The 23632-nt window shown below is 34.7% G+C and overlaps 1 protein-coding gene across 1 annotated transcript in view; it reads left to right on the top strand.

Moving 5' to 3' along the window:
- FAF1 (Fas associated factor 1) overlaps positions 1-23632 on the top strand; it is a 394387-nt gene that overhangs the window by 90039 nt on the left and 280716 nt on the right. The window contains exons 3-4 of the mRNA XM_054572862.1: positions 2580-2626; positions 14296-14507. Coding sequence (XP_054428837.1) covers positions 2580-2626; positions 14296-14507 — 259 coding nt within the window. The remainder of the gene's footprint in view (positions 1-2579; positions 2627-14295; positions 14508-23632) is intronic.

Raw genomic sequence — 23632 nt, 5'->3', positions numbered from 1 at the left:
TTGGAGGACTGGAACTCTCATGCATTGCTGATGGGACTGTAAAATGGTACAACTACTTTGGAAACAGTTTCACAGTTTTCTGTAAAGTTAAACTAACAGCATACAATCCCACAGTTCCACTCTCAGGAATCTACCCAATAGAAATAAAACCATGTTAGACTAGTACTAGTTTTCACTTATTCTTCAGTCTTAGTTGAGACATTGTTTCATCCAGGAAGCTTTTTCTGAGCCTTCCTCAAGTCTTGGTTGTGTAGCTTTTCTTTGAACTCCTATAGCAGCATTCATTTAACAAATAACCATTGAGTGTCTTTTATGTGCTAGCACTGTGCTACTGAGATTAAGAAGTAAACAAGCTGATACTGGTTTTGTTTTGTTTTTTCCCCATCATGAAGCCTCCTGAGAAAGGCAGACGTAAAACAATCACCAAAAAAGTAATTAGCAATTATATGAAGGAAAGGTAAAGGGTTCTGTGTACTTAGATGGGGGTTGATCAGAGAAAAAAATTAAAAAAAAATTTAACAGAAAGTTTGATTACAATGATTAAGATTTAACCAAAGAATGGGGAAAGGGCATTGCAAACAGATACAGTGTCTTCAAAGGCTCTAAGAAATAGAAGAACTTGATGCCTAGGGGAATAAAATAAACAGCCTATTTTGGCGAGGCTTTAGTATTAACTCATTGTACAGATGAGGAACCTGAGGCTTGGGGAGGTTTAATGAATATAGAATATACTAAAGTCATTAAATTAATAAATGAGAGAGTGTAGATTCAAACTTTGGACTTTATAAAATATTGTTTTTCTTATTTTTAATAATTTTATTTTAATTTATTTTTTCAAATACATTGGTCTCTGCCTACCCCCCACCACTTTCCCTTGTCCCCTCCCTCCTTCCCTCCCTCAGCTCTTCCCGTTTGGTTTTTTTGTCCATGAGTCCTTGCTATATGTTCCTTGACTTTCCCCTTCCCTTCCTTTTCTCTGCCCCCCCTCCCTCCTTCCCTCTTGTCTCTGTTGATTTCTTTTCCTTTCAGTGTTGCTGGTCTTATTTTCCTTGCATCTTTGTATTGTTGGTTAGGTTCCACTTATAGGTGAGATCATATGGTATTTGTCTTTCGCCCCCTGGCTTATTTCGCTTAGCATAATGCTCTCCAGTTCCATCCATGCTGTCGCGAAGTTTAGTAGTTCTTTTTTTCTTAGTATCCTTTCCATTATATGTTGACATTCCCTAGTGAAACCTCAAACAAAATCTTTCTAAACTATGGTGTTTTGTTTCCTTTCCAACACCATAGAACATTCTCTCACCATTTTCTTTTTTTAAGCCAAGGAGATACTGTATGTGGAACTGTTGCTGTCAAAGAAAAGGGATAATTGACCTGGCACTAAACAGAGATGCTTTGATTGAACTTGTGGCTTTGAAAACTGATTTTAACATTTGCTTGACTCAAAGGATTGGGCTTCCAGAGTTGTCAGGGCTGTGGCATCTACTGTCTATATTAATCTGTGGATTTCTAAGTGTGTGTGTACTTGCATGCACGCATGTGCACGTGTTTGCCAGTAGAACATTACAATTCTCAAAATTCACAGCAAGCATCTTACACTCTACTTTATTTCCATTCAACAGTATAACATTGTAAACTTGACCCACTGCTGGCAAATATTTAAGTTAATGTTTCACAAAATATATAGGCTCCTTTTGGCAATTGATTTCTAGACAGCTGATAAAACATTGAAGTGTTTGCTTCTTTCCCCACCCCCTCATTTTGATTTGGACATACACGGGGAAGGGGAGGGAAGAAGTTGTTATGATGCAAAGACCAAGTTGGATAGACATTATTTTGTTCCAGACAATCTTCTCTATTATCCTGCAGTGAACTGCCTGCAATCTAGGACCTAACAGCCTGCTTGCTCAGTAGTGTTCAGAAACATCCATATTATGTCACACTCGTGCTGCGTTCTAAGTGGTGACATGTTAGCTTAGAGACCAATTTTAGTAATGTTTTCTGTAAGTTCCTCAGTGATGCTCCTGCCTCCTTTTGTAAGCTGATAAAATTGTGATGTTGTATTTGTCAAAGAACTTTACCTATATGTTTTTTTCTTCTAAATGTTCTTTTCAGATGGAAAAATGTTTATAACAAGAAAGAGTGAATTTAATTCCTGAGCTAACTTTTATATTCTTATTAGACTTTTTCATTTGTGATTTTATATCTTCTTCTTCTCAACCTGAGGGAGAAACTAATATTAAAAAGATTACTTGAAGTACTGATTTTACTTGTTTTGACATCCTTAAACACTGGTTTTGTGGGTGTTTTGCTTGAATGAGGACTGTGGAAATTAAACTTTTTATGATTCAAAATTTGGGGATATTATTATGCCAAATACATGTTTTTAAAATTTTTCTAAAGTACAGTTTTACTCTAGTGAAACAGAAACATTTAATAGATAATATTTTGTTTCTTTAAGAAAACATTTAGTATTTTGTTAGCATTTTCAAAATATATATATTTCCCTTTATAATGGTCACCACCCCACTGCAACCCACCCGACTATTCTGCTTCTTTAAATTTCTGTTTCCTCTTTGCAGGCAGCTATCAATGGTGTAATACCCCAGGAAAATGGCATTCTACAAAGGTATGTTATAAGGTGCTTAAAGGTAAGATGGGAACTTAAGCAAAGCAAAACAAAAAAGACACTTGTTAATTTTGTTTCACTTTTTGATAGAGCATTTAATCACTCTTGTATAAGTTCATTTTCATATACTTACTGTTCTTTCAGACATTTTTGTTAGTTATATTAATTTCCTAAAGTCTCAACTTTATTTTTTTAAGATTGTATTCATTTATCTTTTAAAGAGAGGGGGAGGGACAGAGAAAGAGAAAGAGAGAACCATCGATTTATGAGAGAAACATTGACCCGTTGCTTCTCGCATGTCCCCAGACTGGGGACCAGGCCCACAACCCAGACATGTGTCCTGACTGGGAATTGAACTGGCGACCTTTTGCTTTGAGGGACAGCGCCCAACTGAGTCTTACTGGTCAGGACTAAAGTCTTGACTTAACCATGCAATGTTATTTCAGTGGATGATATCATTTTTAAAGGTTGTTTTATTTTATTTTTAAGAAAGCTTTTCAAGGCTATCTTCTAATTTATAAAATGGAAGGATCTGAATCCTTTAAATCATTGGTGTGAGAAAATGATATATGGTTCAATAGCCCCAGAGCATGATTATCATCTGCTTATACAGGCGTTATCTCCAACTTTACTACATTCTTTTTTCCCTTTCTTTTGGTTTCTAAATTAAGTGCGTGATAACTTGTCTTAATTTCAGCAAGTCCTTAATAATGAAACTTCCCAGAGCACTGAATAATTTCACCTGAAGAATCCAGTATTAACATGTGGAATGGTATTCGTGGTTTTGTGTCATTGCCAGAAGGTAAAATTGGGAGATGATGCCAAGAGAACTATAATAGTTACAAAATAACTCTTAAGTTAGAAATAAATTCCTGACTTTTCTCTCCTTAAAATTAGAGACTCTCGTTTTGAATTAAAAGACACTGTAAAGTCATAAGAGGTGAAACCATTCTCCCTTCCAAGTGTAGTTTAATTGCTTGATTCCCTTCCCCCACCCTTCTCAATTCAAACTTTGGCTTGAATTTTGGTGGCTGGGATTTCTAAGTCACTGAAGCGTGATCTGCTAAAAGTGCAGATGAGGCAAACAGAAACAGCACACTAGGAATGAGGTTGTTTTGGAGAGGAAGAAAAGTACTATTGCAAAAACATCAAAAAACTCACCAGGAAAAGCAAAATGTACTGTATTTCATAGGAAACTGTGTATATTTAGAAAGGAAGCAAAATTCTCTTTGGTACCTGTACCACCCTTAGTGATTAATGGTTTTTAGGTGAAAGCAATGATAAACAGACCTATCCCCCAACCTTTCTTTAAAAGTGTCAGAAAGAATTTCATCCAGAGTAAATATAGCTGATTTCCAGAGCCTGTGCTAATTTATTTTTATTTGATCTTTTTTTGGGGGGGACAGGAGGAGGTCCAAAGGCATTCAATTCTAACCTTGTCTAGAAAGCAAACCAGATGATTATAGGAGCCTCCTTCATGATCATTTTTTTTTCTTGGGTAAGAAAGTTTTAGACTGCTAAATATGGCTCCAGTTTTATTCTTGAGTAAATGTTATTCTACTTTTTGTGCCAAAATTTTTGCTTGCTAAACCCTTGTGGATTCAGCTGCTGGGTTCTGAGTACATACTGGATATATCTTATATTTAATAGTATTTGCTATGGACGAACTGTAGAAATTTCCTCATCCCTGGAAACATCCCATCTCCCTTGTTGCAGATGATATTTTTGCTTAGTATACTTTATAACTAGAGATTTAGTACTGAATTGATTTCTATTAAGGGTACTATGATACTTAGATTTTAACTTTCATCAGCATAGGTTTTTGTTTTTGTTTGCTTGTTAAATTAAAGGAATGAATCATATCCACAGAGAAAGTCAGTTTTATCTCGTAATAGTCTTCAACTATTTTCCTTCCTACTAACATTTCTTCTTCAGCTTTGAAACCACTGTGGATTTGATATAACTTAAAATTCCTCTGTATGGCTACTGACCAAAGGAAAATGAAAGAGGGCTATTTATACTTTCTCACAGGCTTGAACACTGAAAGTGGAAGACACAATGCTAGCAATGGTGTACGTCGGCAGTTAAAAGGATCTTTGTTTTGTATGTTTGACTTTTGTAGTAAAGTTAAATGTAGTCTATGAATACAAGTGACTGTTAATATGTCTGTTTATACCTTAACAGAGAAAAGAGTTGTTTTTTTTTTAAAGAATTATTTTTGGAGGGAGAAGAGCCTGATCCCTGTGCTTTATAACTTTTCTTGAAGTCAGATTTTTGTGTGAGTTTAAAAGTGGGGATATGGTTTTTAATATACCCATAAAATTGAAGGGCAAAGAAACTTTGTTTTAATGCATAACTCACTGTGACATATTTTCCTTTAATACTCATTGCAAACCTTTAAGAGATAAATCATGTATCATAAATGAGTAAACTTAGGGTTAGAGAGTTTACATAGACTTGCCGAAGGTTACAAGTGTAGTAGGTAGTGAAGTCTGAATTGTTTCCTTTTAAAAGCCATGTTTTTTCTTACACCCCTCTGTCCTCTTCCTGGTCAGTAAGCCAGGCATGTCACAACTTTTGACTTAAGATTTTTTTCCTGTGGGTAAAAAAGATTAAATTTAATACATGTATATAACATCTTTCTCTTACAGCTTGTTTTTTACAGTTATTATTTTAGTTGTAAGCACATAAAGGCAGATACTATTATCCCTCATTTTATAGGTAGAGAGAATAATACATGAAGTGACTTTGCCCAGATGATACAGCATGATGTTGATGGAGTCAGGAAATTAAGCCAGTTTTCTGCTTCACCCTCCAAAGCGTATTTCATGAGACAGTATAATGCTAATAAAGCATTTTTAAAGTGTATAACGTAACTCCGGCACAAATATAAATCATTCATTCAGTTGTAAACATCAAGTGTGTACATGTGTATTTATTAAATCTTGCTATAATATTTTGTATATTTAACATATTGTCCAGAGTCCCTTTACAAATTACTTTTGGAGATACTTACTGTTAGAAGGAAGTGCTAATGAATTACAAATAATTTCTAAAAGAAGAGTCTATGTTTCCTAAAATTTTATGAGTTAATAGTATAATTTTACCCATTGACTAACTGGGTGATATTTATCAATTCCTATTTATTTTATTACCCAGATAGATGTACTTTGTTTCTTTGTCCATTGTTTAGTTTGATGAGGAAACCTTGTGAAGACAGGGCTTGTTTCAAGCACCCATTTTGACCAGTTAGTTTCTATTTGTTGCCTTCTCTGATGCCCGTTTAAAATACTTGACTTTTTTCCTAAAGACAAAGTTTATCTTTTAAACACATGTATTTTTTTGTACCTAGAGATTTTACCATGAGATCAACTTTTAAAAACTGAAATACAAAGTGAAGATTCCTGTTTATTTTGCTGCTGTTCACTGCTTTCCTAGGACCTGTGTGATTTGTAGAGGAAAGTTGAGTAAGGCTAAAAATAGTCCTCTAGTTGAAGTTTAGGTCTAAAATAGATTTCTCTATAGAGTTTTCCTTGCCAATCAGTATCCTTTTTAAAATTACTTTTTAATTTAAAATTTGTTTTTCAATTATAATTTACATTTTAAGTTATTGATTAACTAGAAGAAGAATGCTGAAAGGTCAAATTAAAGGATGGTAGCCTTCATCCTAAAATGAAAAATCTTAAAGACACCTTTCTTGGAGTCAACAATTATGGATGACTTTCCACTCTGAATGTCATTGAACATTAGTCAAAACTGATAGGTTCACTCATTAACTGGTAGTCTCTCTGTTTTCCTCTCATTTTTTTTTTTTTGTATTGCTAGTGAAAAAACTCAATTCATTTGTAATTGATCTTGACATAGAGTAATTATAGCCAATAAACAAATTCTCAAATGATAACTTTAAAGAACCCTCTTTGTGACTGACAGCCACACCAAATAGCCTGCTCTGATTAGAAATGTTAGGCTATTTCCTAGAATTAGGGTTTGGTGAAGAGAAAAAAGCACACTAGGCGTTTCAAACACAGAATTTCACATAGGGAATCAGTTACACAGATGTGGAACAGGTCGAAAGAGCAAAAGGGAATACCGGTACAACCCAGATATAATGACTTCAGGAAACACCTGGACCACCAGGCTTAGATGGGTGTGAGTCCTGCTGGTCAACAAGGAAGAGAACCTAGGGCGAGAGCAGACATATAGATGCAGCATCCTTTAAACAGGGTGCCAGAACAGGGACTGTGTGGGTCAGGTTCAGCTCACCCACTTCAGAGGCTGGCTCCAGGACATGTCTGTTCATGAGAGTTCCCTCCTGACCACCGAAGGACACAAAGTCCCTCCTAGCACTAGTGGGAGAAAGGAAAGAGTTTGGGAGAAGTTGAAGTTAACAGCATTTTTAATCTCAGAGGAAGGGTTCTAGGAACTTGGCCCCAGATATATGAGAAAGAAGTCATGCTCAGCTGACACTGGTATATCTGACAGGATGCAGAAACTTTTTCTTTTAAGTATTGAAGGAAGTTAGAAACTAACTCCGATGGCTGATGCTGAAACAAATCGGATGGCATTATTACGGTGAAGTCACTGCTAGGGTGATGTTGATACTATCAATGTGCAAACTGTAAGAGAGGAGACTTCTGTCTGTGTGTGCACACACATGCATGCTGCTACAGTCCTTGTTTCTATTACTGGTCATAAGGCCATGGTTGATAAAGTATTAGTTTTTTCTCCCGTTATTTATTCTGTGTTTCCTGTGCCAGTACCTCAACTACTAACAGTTCTTTGTCTAATGGGACATCCCAAACATTCATTCTTGAAGAATCAGAAACCTTAGTGGACCTCTTTTTAAAAAAGTTAGTTGTAGTTTTCCATTAACTCTTATTATTGGTTGTACCCCAGGAAACAGCTCATTGTGTAGCAGCAACCCATTTTTTTTTCTTGGTAATAAGGACCAGCCACCCCAGCTAGTACCCCTTCCTTTGGTGATTTAGTAGCATGAAGGGTACAAAATGAGCAAGTAACATTCTCAAATTTTAATTCAGTGTTGATACTGTGAAAACGTTACATACTTGAGAACTATGATCTCTGAACTACCTAAGCCCAAAGTTGCAGAAAGCAAAAATTTAGTACGGTATAGTAGAGGGAGCCTCTACCAGTGCTTTATTCTCATATCATGATTTCTGGCAACATGAGAAATACCACTGTATTTTGATCACTGGTGAAAAGTGTATACTACACCATCTACAGTGGAACACCAAGCTTTGAGGGTGTTGTCTCCTAGCCTGTGTCACAACTGTCTTCCCCAGGCCATTCCACTATTCTATCAAGCTAGTTGCTTCTGGATAATAGTATACACAAATAATACCAGTGCTACACGTCTTTAGCTGTGAAATGTATTCCTGGGTTAGAATCAGTGTTGTATGGAAGCCATAGATCAATAAGGCATTCCCTAAATCCTTGAGTGGTAATACTGGCAGAAGTGTTGCTGCCAGGGAAGTCAATTTCATATCCAGAAAACTGTCTTTTCCAGTGAGAACAGATCATTGTCCCCTTCGTGATAGAAATGATCCATTACCAGATCCCTGAGAAATGGTTACATATTGGTCTTGTTTACATTTAAGGCAATAGTTTCCCTGGCTAGATTCCAACTCACTGAGGAGCAGTTGATAGTGTTATGACTATGCCTAACCTCCACTTAGATTGGCATGGACACATTGTACATTAATGCACTGAGCAACCCTGGATAGCAAGGGAAAAAAGCTGACTGACATCAACAGAACAGTGTCATCTTTTCCATGTTGAGAACCTCGTTTTCAGTGGATAGTCTATATTCACCTCAGAAACATGTATATTCACCTTTTGTGTCTTTTCTAAAAGATCCATTTCCATAATTCTTTCCTAGACTTTCCTTTTATTCTTTCCAAGTCCTGATCAGCTGGCCGAACCATAACTATCAATGTGGACATGTACCTCAGGCTCTTTTTTCTTCTAAATGAAATGGTCAACCTGTGGCACAGCCTTAGGGTTCTCTCCACTGGGAGGCTTTTCTTTCACTGCTGTCTATTTTTGGTGGTTCCAGTAAATAATATATAACCATTTTTTCCTTTCCCAGTCCAAATGTTTTCTTTCTTAGTTAACTTAATTATCTCATACATTGATGGAAAGTGTAATGTACTGCAGCCAGCCTTTTACCCTGACATACTTCTGACCATTGGACCACAGAGATGTCACCAAGGTGGCAGGCCCCTACGTTTCTGTGCTGTGTATTTTCTAGTCTTTAACATGCATATGTCTTGCCAAAGCATCCAAGTTCTTGATATTTCTGCTCTTTAGGACCAGTCCACATTGTCATCAATGTAATGTTTTGTGGAATGTCTAGGTGATCAAGATCTCTCCAGACTAGATTATTATGACAAAGAGCAGGAGACTTCACATAATATTTAGGAAAAGACAGTGAGGAAGAGAGAGTCTTTTACCCTGCTGGGTGAAAGCAAAATACTGTCATGGTGCTTGCAAGTTTTATAGAGAAGAAAAAAGTATATGCAAGATCAGTTGCTTCCTGCTCTTCCTCTCTGCACAGTAATCCTACCTCCATGGATTAGGAAACCAGTATGGGATGTCCACCAGTTACTAAATATGTCTTTTTCAGTTACACATTCAGGCTCTGGGGAAAAACCTACAGTGTGGGTGGAGAGATTGTTTGAACCCAGTGTGAAGAGATTTGGGCCAAAACTTTACCACCATAAACTTCCACTTTTATATTACTAGGAATTAATATCATTTTAGAGTTAGCATTGAGTAATACCCTAAAATCTAGATAATTTCCTTTTATTGGTAACAAATACCCTTGTAAATGGCTGCAAATCTTCAAGGGGAGGTCTTAGAGGGAATTTTTACAGTACATACATGTGACTGTGTTGCATTGTCTTTGAGAGGACCAGGGACTTTATGTCTGAACCAACTTGCATTTGGAAGCTGGGAGTGACTAACTTTTCCATTGTGGTTAGGAAAGTTAGAATTTAGATTGTCAGGTCTAGATTTGTACTGTATGTATATAAATAAGTAATATTTTAGTAGGCTGATTTTTAATTCTGTTCCTTAGAAATAAAATATTCAATTAAGCATTACTAAAGATCTCTGTACATTGAAATCTTCTGATTGACTCTTTTTGCCCATGTTATCCATTAACTAACTGCTCCCACCCTTCTTTTATTAAATTCTGCCATTTGACCTCTGCACTCTGAGATCTTATCATGCCCTAGGAAATCTTTTTCAGTGATGCCATGTCATTCCCAACCCAGAGAAAACAGCCACTACAGGGTTTTTCAAGAATACAGATTTCCTTACTAATGTATTTCTCCATGCTTTATTGCATTGTCCTCTGGAACCTTGTGGATCATGTAGGAAGATGTGTCTATAATCAGGTTGTACATGGTAAATATACTCCAGCATCTGTATTTTTCTAAGCATCTGGATTTCTTCTACATTTTGCCAGGAAAGTTTGGGCATTTCATCCTCATTCATCCTTTGGGACTTATGTTTCATTCAGCCAACAAGCAAACTATTAGAGGTACTTGCAGCTGCTTAAGGAAACATGTTATATTTGGCCCTACCCAAACTCTTGTGGTCAGACTCACTTCACATTCATTTTCATACCTAATCCTAGTTTTGTGCTGATATAATTTATGAAAAATCTTATAATTCTTTTTGGATATAAGCTACCCTCTCTCAGGTAAGACATTGTACTTGTTTTCTTGGAGCATAACAAGACCTGATTTTTGGAGGCAAAATAAATGGTGGGGTAAGTTCTGAAAGTAGGTATCCCTTTCAGGGCAGCTGTCTCAGGTAAGAGTATTGACATTTTTCAGTCAAGAGGAGGGCTATCCTTTTCAGTTATGGGATGAGGATCTTTTTCTGTTTACAAAAGAAACTAATAAGTCAAGGTTCTAACTGTCTGAGTCCACTGAGGTATTTCTATTTCACATCTTAGGGTCCCACTCCTAAAATAGTCTCTTAACTTTTACAAAAAAGACTTAGAAAGTTGTATATTCAACTTTCATTGTAATTATGCAAGCTGCAAAATTAAATTGTGGGTCTGGTTCTCAGCAGGATCATACCCATGGTTACAGAAATAAGAAACTTTTTAAAGGGCCCCTTCAGAAGCTCTATAGCTTTCTGACTTGAACTGAAAATTAAAAACCCTAAATATGCCATTTTGTTTCATAAGCTCTCACTTACAGTCAGAGGCAGCCAGTCTATAGTGCTTGTTGTCATTATTACTACCGTAACAGTCAAGCCAAACCATCATTTGGTCCCTTTAGGCACTTGTTTCAAAAGGCATGCATTCATAATTAACTACAAGTGATAATTTAATTAATTGTTATGCCTGCTATGGCTTGGATCACTATTATCCCATTTTCCACTGGCACAGTGATCAGCAGTGCATTGAAGGCCAAGAACATAATCAAGCCAATTCCTAAATCCTATGTTTCCTGGAATGCTGCCATTATGAAGAAAATGGAACCACACTAGGGTATTTCATCAGAGGAAATTTAATGAAGGATTGGTTAAATAGGTGTGGAAGACTGGAAGAGCAAAAAAAGTAAAACTGACGTAACCTGGATATAATAACTGCTTTGGGAAGTTACCACTCTTAGATCTAAGGAAAAAGGGATTAACAGAATTTTGAAGCTCAGAGGGAACCCTTGGTGCTGAGGATTAGACCTCTGGAGTGCATACTGTCCAGCTACTACTGGTATCTTTAAGGGGATGTCAAGAAGTGGGTTATAAGAATGCTGGAAAAAAAAAAAGCAGGCGATAAAGCTACAGGGTGAAGCTGATAGAAATGCATGTAGACAGTAAGAAGAAAGTTGTTCCTCCTGTCTTCCTAATACTAACCTATTTTAGTATCCCCTATAGGCAGAGTCTATCAGGAAACAATACAGGGTTGTGTAAAAGTAGGTTTTACAGTTAGTATGAAAAAATACAATAATTAATAAATAATCATGAATACACTGTGTTGTGTACTCACAACTGTAAACCTATTTTTGCCCCACCTTGTATATACTTTTGCAGAATTCTAGTCCCAGCATCACAGAATAGACTATAGAATGGGGAATTCAGAGTTAAGAAAACCCTAAGTCAATGACCAGCCTACTAACTCTAGCTGTTTTTCTTGGGTTCTGAGAAGTTGGGACAAAATTTAGAGATGCGGAGTATCATCGCACAGATTCTATTCATAGATAATTAGGAGCTCACTTTGGATTCCCACAGCGACATTCTTTCCTGCTTTGGACATTTTCTTTGTTTCCATGTCTTCCTTCCAAGATTACTTTCCTTGACTCTAACAACTGGGAGAAAGGCTATGTTTCTGTGAATCAGTGATCACTGTAGTATCTGAACTCTGGTGAGATCTCAGTTAGTTACTTTCAAACTTTTTTGACTATAATCTACAATGAAAAATACTTGAAAACCAAAATACACATATACAAATATGTACCAGAATAAAAAGTATGAAACAATATTTGGTCTTAACTATTAAGTGGCATGTACTGATTGTTTCGTTTCTGTTCTGTTCTCTTCTGTTCATCACAATTCACTAAATCAATTTTGTAATCTATAATTTGGTAAACACTGATTAAAGCAATATTGTGAAGTAAATGCAAATATTTTCTCCTGCCTAATTGTATGAACAGTGCTTAACTTAACATGTTTGGATCATTTTTTGTTGTTGTTCCTATTCTGGCTTTCAGTTCATTGTTTTTCCTTAAATTCTATATGAGAAGAAAGATGTTTTAGACAGAGCTTTGTAGTTCTGGTGGTGATAGCAGATACACACACACACACACACACACACACACACACACACACAGATATTTTATATGTATATATGATGTTTCAACAGAAGCATTCCATATATTCTCTTCATTCCTACTTTTCCTAGTGATGGAAATAAAGTGACAATATATGATAAATTAAGTTAGAGAAAAACCAAATTAATTATTATTCCTCTGTTCATTAGTTTGGCAAATATTTGAGTATCTTCTAGATATAAAATCTTGAGCTAAGGGCAAAGATACAGCCATTAAAAACACAAATGTCAGCTTTGCCTTTTTGGAACTTATATTCTAGTGGGGTCTTAATGTCAAATGATTAATTGTACAACTAAATATATAATTATTGGTAGTAGTAAGGAATTTGACTACTAGTCTGAGATAGTAAAACATGCTTTGAGTTGATACACATTCAGTCTGAGATATGAAGGATAAATATAATTAGCCAGAAAAAACATGGATTTGGGAATGAGATGGAAAGGAAAGAATGGTCTTAGAAGTAATAGTCTGTATTCCCCCATAAAACCAGATCAAGGTGTGAGACACAGGCTGTTGTAGCTGTTAGCATAGTAAGATGGAGATAGCATAGCACAAGACGAGGAAGCAAAGGCAGATAGATTTCAGATCATACAGGACCTTGTATGCCTCTTTACCTATTTATATCAAAAGCAGAGGGGAGTATTGAAGAAAATTAAGACATTTCTGTCATTAATTTCAGTCTAGTGGTGACATGGACTGAAATGCAGGGGAGATTAGTTAGGACGCTTTTGCATTAGTCCATATAAAAAGTGATTGTGGCTTAGACAAGGGTGATAGCTTCAGAGGCGAAAGGTGGATGACTTATCCAGAAGATACTTAGAAGGTAACATTGAAAGGACTGATTAAATGTGGGAGTTGACAGAGAAGAATTGGTCAAAGGTAATGCCAGAGGTTTCTGGCTTGGGGAACTGATAAGAGGAATAATGGAGAAGGATCAGGGTTGGGAAAACACTCATTAATTATTTAAAACTTTGAATATACTGAATTTGAGCTCTTACTGGGTACCATACATTATGCTAAGCTTTTCATACACAGTGTCTGATTTAATCCTTACAAATACAATTAATTTTCTTAGAACCAAGATTTCATTTTTATTTTTGAAGAAGGGAAATAATTTGAAGAAGGGAAAAAAAAATAGTTTTTGAGGAGTCCAGAAGAGAAGATGTTGAAGATACTGGAAAAAGAAGAGATAATAATCCATAAAATACAGCTAATGAGAAGATTGTTTTAGATTTTTGGATAGATAGGACAATGTCTTCTCTGTTTCATAAGAAGAGAAAATGAGAGTGAATGGGTTAGTTTTGAATTTTGTGTCAAAAAAGGTAGGGGAATTTTTCTCTTGATGGCATTTGTTTTTGCAAAGTAAACAAATCATCTTTTTAAGGCAGGAGTGAGATGGGTAGAATGGAGGTTTAAGAAAGGTGAAGTTTCAAAGTTGTTTTTGTGAAAAGTAGAGTTAATCAAATAATGATTCATTCAAGAGTGAGTAAAGAAGATGCTGTTCTTAATTCACAGAGTTTAAAATGATGTTTTACCAACATCATAACATTGTAAGGTTAACGTCTAATTAAATGTTAATTGATATGTATGAAACTGCTGATAGAGAGAAAAGCAAGGATGGGATGTGGACTTCAGTCACATGGAAAGATTTTGTGGAGGAAGAACTTAAGGTTAGACCTTGATGCACAGGTTGGAAAATTTGATACGAAGAACAACACAAACCAAATATGGAGCATGTCCTTAGTGGTAATGCCTAATGATTTGGTTGATGATAATCCTTCTTTTATGTCAATTTTTCAGTGACTATGGAGGTGAAACTATACCAGGACCTGTATTTGATTCGGCAAGTCACCCAGCTCCAGCTCCAGCTCCTGCTCCCTCTTCCTCATCGGCATTTCGACCTGTAGTGCCATCTAGGCAGATTGTAGAAAGGCAACCTCGGATGCTGGACTTCAGGGTTGAGTACAGAGACAGAAATGTTGATGTGGTACTTGAAGACAGCTGTACTGTTGGTAAGGTTTTTCCTACCGTAAAGCCTTCGTAAATAAACAGTTCATTAGGTAAATATTCAGTTTGTTTTTTTTTCTTTTGAGTTGACTGCCAACAAGGGAACAAAAGTAAATTGAAACTATTTCCCCATACAGATTATTTATTGTGCTCTATTTTTAAATACTGCATTGAAGTTGAGGTAAGTTTGAGGATAATTTTTTTTGTCCCATGTATATGAAATGGTATATATAATGCTGTTTTAGTACAGATGCAAATCAAACATCTAGGAGCTTAAAAAATACTGTAATTATTAGGTACATTGCATATCGGACTTCATTGCTGAAGCTCACTTACTTTTCATACTATGGTTATAAGGTAGAAGAAATAAAACATGTTTCTGCTTCAGTACTATCCTTTCAAAGGAAACTCAAAGTGTATGCCTGCCTTTTTTTTTTTTTTTAGAAAGACTTTACTAAATTTCTGTAGAGAAGCTATTTTGAACTCATGTTTGGTTCAGATTATTTGACCCATGTTTGTTGTAGAACCAGAAATTGTATTAATTTCTATTTTAATGAGTTTTGCCTTAAATCTAAATTCTAGATATTTCTGAAATTTTGTCTTTGTTCCTTTTTGAGGAGCTTTTTCTCTAATTTTATTAATTTAATACAGAGAAAAGCAAGGCTGTTAAAAGAATGATCATTTTCAAACACTAATCAGATTGCTATCCTCTTAAAACCATGTAGAATTTTCCATTGATTTTAGAATAAAAATCAAATTTTTAACATGGCTGTAAATCCCTGCTACATTTTTAATTTTCATCTATTGTTACTCTCCTTATTACTTACCACGTCTCAGTCTTAAAGGGACTTCTTTCCTTTCTTTGACTAGGTTCAAGGCCTATACATTTGGAGTCGTCTTCTAGTCCAGCCATTTCTCCCCAGGCACATCCTTATGCTTTCAAATATTCTCCTGTACATTCTCCTTTTTAAAAAAATTGTAGTTAAAAAAGCATAATATGAAAACAAAAATTTTAAGTGTATAGTTTTGTTAACTATATGCACAATGTTATACAGCAGATCTTTAGAACTTTTTCATCTTGTATAGCGGAAACATTGTATCTGTACTTGGGATACAGCAACTTTCCATTTCCCCCTCTGGCCAGCCTCTGGCAACCATCATTCTGTTTTCTGCTTCTGAAAGTTTGATTACTTTAAATGCAGTAAACATGGAATTGCAACTCTCTTTTGAGATCCTGCTTTCCATTATTTTGGATAAATACCCAGAAATGGGATTGCTGGATCATATGTTAGTTCTATTTTTAATTTTTTGAAGAACTTCCATACTCTTTTTTTTCCATAGTGACTGCTTCATTTTACATTCCCACCAATAATACACAGGGGTCCCAAATTCTCCTCATCCTTGGAAACGTGTTATTTTCTGGATTTTAGGGGAATTTTGTTGCTTTGTTTTTAGATATAATGGCCATCTTAACAGGTGGATGATGATATCTCATTGTGGTTTTGGTTTGCATTATCATGATGATTAATAATGAGCATTTTTTTCATATGCCTGTTGGTCATTGTATGTCTTCTTTGGAGAAATGTTTATTCAGGTTCTTTACCCATTTTTAAATTGGGTTGTTTACTTTCTTGCTATTGAAGTAGGACTTTATATATTTTGGATATTAACTCCTATCCCATATGGTTTGCAAATATTTTCTCCTGTATGTTGCCTTTTTACTCTGTTGATTGTTTGCTTTGCTTTGCAGAACATTTTTAGTTTAATGTAGTCCCACTTGCCTATTTTTACTTTTGTTTTCTGTACTTCTGGTGTCATATCCCAGAAATCATTTCCAAGACCAATGTTGTATAGCCTTTTCTAGGAATTTTATAGTTTCAGATCTTATATTTAAGTCTTTAATCCATTTTGAGTTAATTTTAGTGTATAGTTTAAGATGAAGGTCCAGCCTCCATTTTTTTTGCATGTAAATATCCAGCTTACCCTGCACAGTTTGTTAAAGAGGCTGTCCTTTCTGCATTGTGTAGACTTGGCATCCTTGTCAAAGATCATTTGACCTATATGTGTGGGCTCATTTCTGGGCTCTCTATTCTGTTCTATTGGTTTGTATTGTATGCTTGCCTCTATGCCAGTACCATACTGTTTTGATTACTTTGTAAAGTGTTTTGGAAGTCAGGAAGTGTGAGGCCTCCAGCTTTATTCTTTTTTCTTAAGATTGTTTTGCCTGTTCAGGGTCCTTTGTGAGTCCATATGAAATTTAGCTTTTTTCCCTGTATTTCTGCAAAAAATGCCATTGGGATTTTGATGGTGATAACATTGAATCTTACTTCACTTTGGGTGATATGGCATGATAGGAATATCAAGTCTTTTGATCCATGAATATGTGATGTCTTTCCATTTATTTGTTTCTTTAATTTCTTTCAGCAATGTCTTGTAGTTTTTATTGTGCAAGGCCTTCGCCTCCTTGGTCAAGTGTGTTTCTATTATTTTATTCTTCTTAATGCTCTTATAAGTGGGATTCTCTTCTCAGTTTCCTTTTTGGATTATTGTTTGTGTATAGAAATATAACTGATTTTTTTGTGTTGATTTTGTATCCTACAATTTTGCCAAATTTGCTCATTAGTTATAGTAGGGTTTTTGTTGTTGTTTTTTTGTGGACTCTTTCAAGTTTTCTAGCAAACAGAGATAATTTTATTTCTTTCTGACTTGGATGCCTTTTATTTCTTTTTGTTGCCTAATTGTTCTGGTTAGGGCTTTCAATATTATGTTGAATAGAAGCATTGAGAGTGGGCATTCCTGCATTGTTCATGATCTTTAGAGGAAAAGTTTTTAGTTTTCACAATTGAGTATGATGTTAGCTATGGGCTTTTCATATATAGCCTGTATTATGTTGTGGTAATTTCCTTCTGTTTCTGTGTGTTGAGTGTTCTTATCATGTAATGATGTTGAATTTGTCATGAGCCTTTTTGCATCTACTGAGATGATCATGTGATGTATTTCCCTCCATTGTGTTAAAGGGTGTATCACATTGGTATTCACATGTTGATCCATTGCTACATCCTATGGATAAATTCCACTTGGTCATGGTGTGTATAATACTTTTAATATGCTGTTTAATTGGCTTTTCTAGAGTTTTGCTGAGGATTTTTGTATCTATATTCATCAGTTACTTGCCTATAGTTTTTCGTTGTTGTTCTTGTAGTGCCTTTGTCTGACTTTGGCATCATGCTAATGCTGGCTTCATAAAATGAGTTTGGAAGCGTTCCCTTCTCTTTGATTTTTGGAAAGAGTTTGTGAAAGATTTATGTTAATTTTTATTTAAATGTTTGGTAGAATTCTCCTGTGAAGTAACCTGGTGCTGGACTTTTCTTTGTTGGTAGGTTTTTGATTTCTGAGATTTCCCTACTAGTTATATACATCTGTTCAGATTTTCTACTTTTTCAAGATTCAGTCTTGGTACGTTATGTTTCTAGGAATTTACCTATTTCTTCTAAATTACCCCATCTGTTGACAAATAATTGTTTATAGTGATCTCTGTGATCCCTTTATTTTTGTGGCATCATTTATACTGTATCCTTTTTCATTTCTGATTTTATTTATTTGAGTCTTTTCTGTTTTGTATAGGCTAATTTAAAAAGAAAGCTTTGTTGATCTTTTCAAATATCAGCACTTAGTTTTGTTGATTTTTAGCTATGCTTTTTCTATTATCTTTTCATTTATTTTGGCTCAAATCTGTATTATTTCCTCCCTTCTAACTTTGGGCTTAGTTTGTTTCTGATTTTCTAGTTACTTGAGGTGTAAAGGTAAGTTATTTATTTGAGACCTTCGTTAATTTAAGTATTTACTGCTATAAACTTCCCTCTTAGTGCTGCCTTCCCTCTATTGCCTCAGCTTTGATATGTTGTGTTTTCGTTTGGTTATTTTGATTTTTGTCTTTAACCAATTGGTTGTTCAAACATACGTTGTTTAATTTCCATACATTGGTGAATTTTCCAGAATTCTTGAACATGTTAACAAATTTAAGAAGATTGAAATTATACTAAGTATATTTCCCAACTTAATCTAATGACACAAAAAAATCAGTAACTTTCCCTCTGCTTTTCCCCTCAACTTTGTTTATTTGAGAAAGTCTTTATTTTTCTTAAATTTAGTAAGACTTGTCTGTGTCCTAGTATCATCCATCCTGGAGAATGTTCTGAGTACACTTGAGAACATCATACATTCTGCTGCTGTTGAATGTAATGTTTTATATAGGTCTGTTAGGTCTATTTTGTGTGCAGTGTTGTTCAAGTCTCTATTTCCTTATCAATCTTCTGTGTGAAAGTTTTATTCATTATTGAAATCCCCTACTCTTATTGTAGTAGTGTTGTTGTGTATCTCTGCAAAGTTCTGTTATTGTGTGCTTCATATACTGGGTGCTATGATATTGAGTATCCAGAAAAAGTCCAGCCATTATTAATGTAATGAGAAGAGTTTACATGACATTGATGTAACGTGGCAGCCAAGGAGAGTGGACTGGAATTGCATGTACGTGAACAATGATGATTTCACTGTGCTAGTCAGTGGGAGCGGTAGATGCTGTTGAGTGAGCATGTGCACTGGGTAGCCATCGCATTCAAAGTGATTGCGTAGAGCAATGAATCTGCATCAAATTTTGCATTAAGCTTGAACATTCCTCCGTGGAAACTGTTTGGATGATTCAGAAGGCTTTCAGAGACAATGCAGTGAGTACAGCACAAATAAAAGTGTGGCACAAACATTTCGGAGATGATTGAGAATCTGTTGAAAGTGAACAATCTTCTGGAAGGCCAGCAACAAGCAGAACACCTGGCAATGTTTAACATGTACGGGCTGCAGTTAACAAAGATCGGTGACTGAGAGTGCGAGAACTAGAAGCTGATCTGGGGATCCCCAAAACTATGGTGTCCAAGATTTTAATGCAGGATCTTGGCATAAATTGTGTCATGGCAAAATTTGTCCTGTGGCTTCTGCTACCAGAGCAGAAGGAACATCGTATTGCAGTTGTTAATGATGCTGGAGAGCTGTGTGAGGTCCCAAGGTGCCTACTTTGAAGGGGACTAAGGTGGCATTGTCCTGTGTGCAGTGTGTTTCTTGGATATTGTATCTTCTTCAATAAATGTCTCCATTGTTCATATTACATAGGTGGATATTTTCTGGACAGACCTTGTATGTTTATGGTTGGTACATCTTTCTGGTGAATTTACTTTTTTTGTTTTATAGTCTCTTTCTCCCTTGTGACAGTTTTTGACTTAGAGTCTGCTGTAAGTATGGCAGCCCATCTCTCTTTTGGTTACCATTTGCATGGATTATCTTTTTTCATCTTTCCCCTTCATTCTCTGTTATGTCCATCAATCTAAAGTGAGTCTCTTGTAGACACCATATAATCAGATCTTGTATTTTTAATCCATTAAACCAGTCTGTGTCTTTTGATGGGGGAGTTTTATCCATTTACATTTAAAATAATTTCTGATAGGGAATGACCTAGTATTGTAATTTTATTATTTATTTTCTTTCTGTCTTGTAGCTTTTTGTCCCTCTTTTTCTTTGTTCTTTTATGTTCATTGATTTTTTTGGTAATACCATGCTTTGATTCTTTTCTCATTTTCTTTTATGTATTTTCTATAGGCAATTTCTTTGTAGTTACCATGGGCTTACGTAAGACATCTTAAAGTCATAATAATTTCTTTTAACTTGATAACTTCAATTATATGTACAGAAACTCTAGTTTCTCACCTCTTTTTATTGCAATCAGAAATTACATCTTTTTCTATTTTGTATCCACTAACATTTTGCAGCTCTACTTATTTTTTTTATACATTTGTCTTTTAACTTCTATAACCAGATTAAGTGATTTAAACACCACTGTTAAAGTATCTGTATGTGCCTACAGGATTCTGCAGTTGGGCCATTATTTTTTCACATAAGTTCTCTGCCCCTTTCTTTTCTCTTCTGTGACTCCCATAATACACATATCAGTTCTTTAATCATGTCTCCTAAGTCCTTTAGGCTTTCTTCATTCATTTTCATACTTTTTTCCTTTCCTTTCCTTTTCTTTTTTTTTAATCTCTGGATAATTTCAAAGGACATGTATTCAAGTTTACAGTGTCTTTATTGTGGTTGATCAGTTATGTTGTTGAGCCCCTTTAATGAAATATTCCATTAAATTATTATAGTCCTTAGCTCTAAAATTTTTGTTTGGGTCTTTTTTATAGTTTGTATCTCTTTGTTGATATTTAAAATGAATTTTGTATTTTCAAAACCACCAAAAACCATCCACTATATTTGAAAAATAATTTTTTCACTGTCATACTAGTATTTACTCAGAATTGACCATGATTATTGCTTATATGGATTTTCAGTAATATTGCTAGGGCATTCTTGGTGTATTAGTAGGGGACTCCATGGTAGGGAGTTACTAGGTCTTTACTCTCTTACTTTAGTGATGGATATTTTATTACCATGGGGCAAAGAACTCAGTGCCATATCACACTTTTTTCTTAAATCTTAAAAATATCTCAGATTTTTATCTGTTTTAAGAAAAATGGAATGGCCTTTTATTAAATAAATTTTAACTTATGTTGCATGTGGCTGAACTACTAATAGTGTCATATTTAAAAGTGACCAGGTTCTTTTTGTTGATGAAATATTTGGCATAAAGTGGAAGTTCATGGATATTTGATCATTTGAACTACTTTTTTTTTTCCTCACCCAGTTGGAGCGAAATGCCCTGCTCATTTCAAGGGCGGTGTTCAGAAACACTGGCTTCTATGGATTATATGGGTTAATAATATATTTTAATTCTATCTTTGGAGAATATGACTATGGAACTATTTTAAAGCTTTGTTATAGAAACATGGGGAAGATTCCAGGGGTCACATTTTGTAAAATATTGGCTTTATTGTTTACTGTGAAAGCCCACATATGGTAGAGTAGATGCAGCCAAATCATCATTCAGTTCAAAAAACAGGTATAGTTAAAAGTTACATATATAGTAAATGAAATTTTATTTAAAATGAATTATAAATTATAAAGGTATATACCATGCACCTTTTCTTGTTTCTTCTGTTTCCCATTTTTTATTTATTCTGGATTATAATTATTCTCTTATTGTGAATTACATGCCAGCCAGAGAATCATTTTTTATACATTTGTCTTCTATACATTTTATACAAATGTTTTATACATTTCTCTGTTTGTTGATATGCATCTTCATGGAAGGTGTACTCAGGGATATTTGAGACTTGGTGGAAATTCTTTTTTTACTCCTTTTATTGCATTTATTTGATTAAGATCTGTTTTTTTTATCATACCATGTGAATCCCTCCTTTATTTGAACCACTCTGTTACAGTTCAGGAATTAATTTCTTTCATGAATTATTAAAATAGCTCCTCTAATCTCCATTTTTTTCAGTTTCTTTTTCTGTTTGGTATTTTACATAATTGCCCACAGCGATCTTTCTAGAATATTAATCTCACATCTTTCAGTGGTTCCCTGTTTCCTATATTGCTTCATTTGCCCTTTCTTTTATAGTTTTCTGGAAAACTAATAGTCATCTTTGAATATCTCACATAAATATCTCCCCTTATGAAGCCTCTTGACTTCCATGGACATAACTAAGGTGATTTCATCTCCTAGTCTCTTATAAAAAGTCCTGTAGATTTTTTTAAGTGGATTTTAAAATATCTTTTTCTTTATGTTTTGGGTTTCTCTTGTGAATGTTAACTTCTCAAAGTCAAAGACCAGGTCTTAGGCTTCTCCAAATCCTTCTGTTAGCACAGTGTTTGGCACTGAGCAATAACTGTTGAAAAAAATAAATGGCTCAATGAATGAGCATATGGATATTTTATGTGTACACTAATTCATATACTATAGGAAATTTTAAAAATACACTCAGTTTATGTGGCCTGCAATGTAATTGTTAGTTTTTAGATATAGATCATCTTACTGTTAATTAAAGAACTGGATAAATACTAATTTTTATGTGTATGTATACATATAAAAATATAAAGAGATGCTAAATAAAATAATGCAGTTTTTCATGTTGTTATCAGGAAGACTCAAAGTATAAAAGCGTCTAGAGATGGCCAAGAACTTTTATATCAGAGTGACACCTAGTGGTAATTGTATTGCTCTTTTAATGTTTTTAGTGTCTTGTTTATTACTGCAGTTTAATTTTATTACAAAATCCTTCTGGGCTTTCTTATCTTGAATAAAATTTTAAAGTTATTTTAAATCATTGGTTCTGCTGTGAAGTTACTGTCTAGTACGAAGTAGTGTGATATTGAGGGTAGGAATTGTTGTCTATTGTAACTGTAAGATCTAGCAGTGGGTTTAACCTAACAAAAAGGTATTGTCCCATAAAGTTAGTTGAATCAGTGCTCTCAGCAAACCTACTTTTGCTGGGCTTATTCAACATATCCTGGGTTCCATTTCTAGAATATAGCAGAGAAATAGGTCTGTTAATTAGTAGAACCATTTGCATTATTTTTCTGTTTTTAATCTAATTTCTGAAAACTACCTTTTTAATATTGGACAACATTTTAGTTTAAAAGAATCATATTGAGTATGGAAGTAGTTGACATTTAATTTAACAAATGCATTTTTGAACCTGAAAAAGTAGTTCAGTATGTTTCAAATGAATTTTTGTCTTGAGTTTGTAAACTAAGTTTCTGATACTTATTTTGCAACTCAGATTAACCACATAATTTTTGTCACATGCCTTAAATCTTCTGTGCCTTTATGAATAGTAAACACTATATAAGTGGTTGGTTTTTGTTATTAGTACATGTGAAAAGAAGGAAAGAGTAGCAATCTTATTTGCCTTGTACAGATGTTGGGAGTATGAAATGACAATTATAGCTGATATTTTTGGTGAGGAAAGACAGCAAATGTTGTGCATTAGTAGTAGTATTCTTTGATTCATTTACAAACTGGTGTCTGTTGCCTCTATGCCAACAATTATGTATTCCCCAAATTAAGCAGCATCCTCAAACTGTGATCTTGACTTTCTGCCATTTATCTTTCTGTCTCCTCTTTGACACTTCCCTAAAATCACTGATTCTTCCTTCGAAAGATTCTAAAAGAAATTTTCCTTTTTAAAAGGAATAA

This window comes from Pteronotus mesoamericanus, unplaced genomic scaffold (assembly GCF_021234165.1).
Source record: "Pteronotus mesoamericanus isolate MK-2021 breed Mesoamerican mustached bat unplaced genomic scaffold, CSHL_Meso_final contig_105, whole genome shotgun sequence".
Classification (NCBI taxonomy): Eukaryota; Metazoa; Chordata; class Mammalia; order Chiroptera; family Mormoopidae; genus Pteronotus; species Pteronotus mesoamericanus.
The sequence above is the reverse complement of the archived record's forward strand: the minus strand, read 5'-3'. Positions and strand labels throughout refer to the sequence as shown.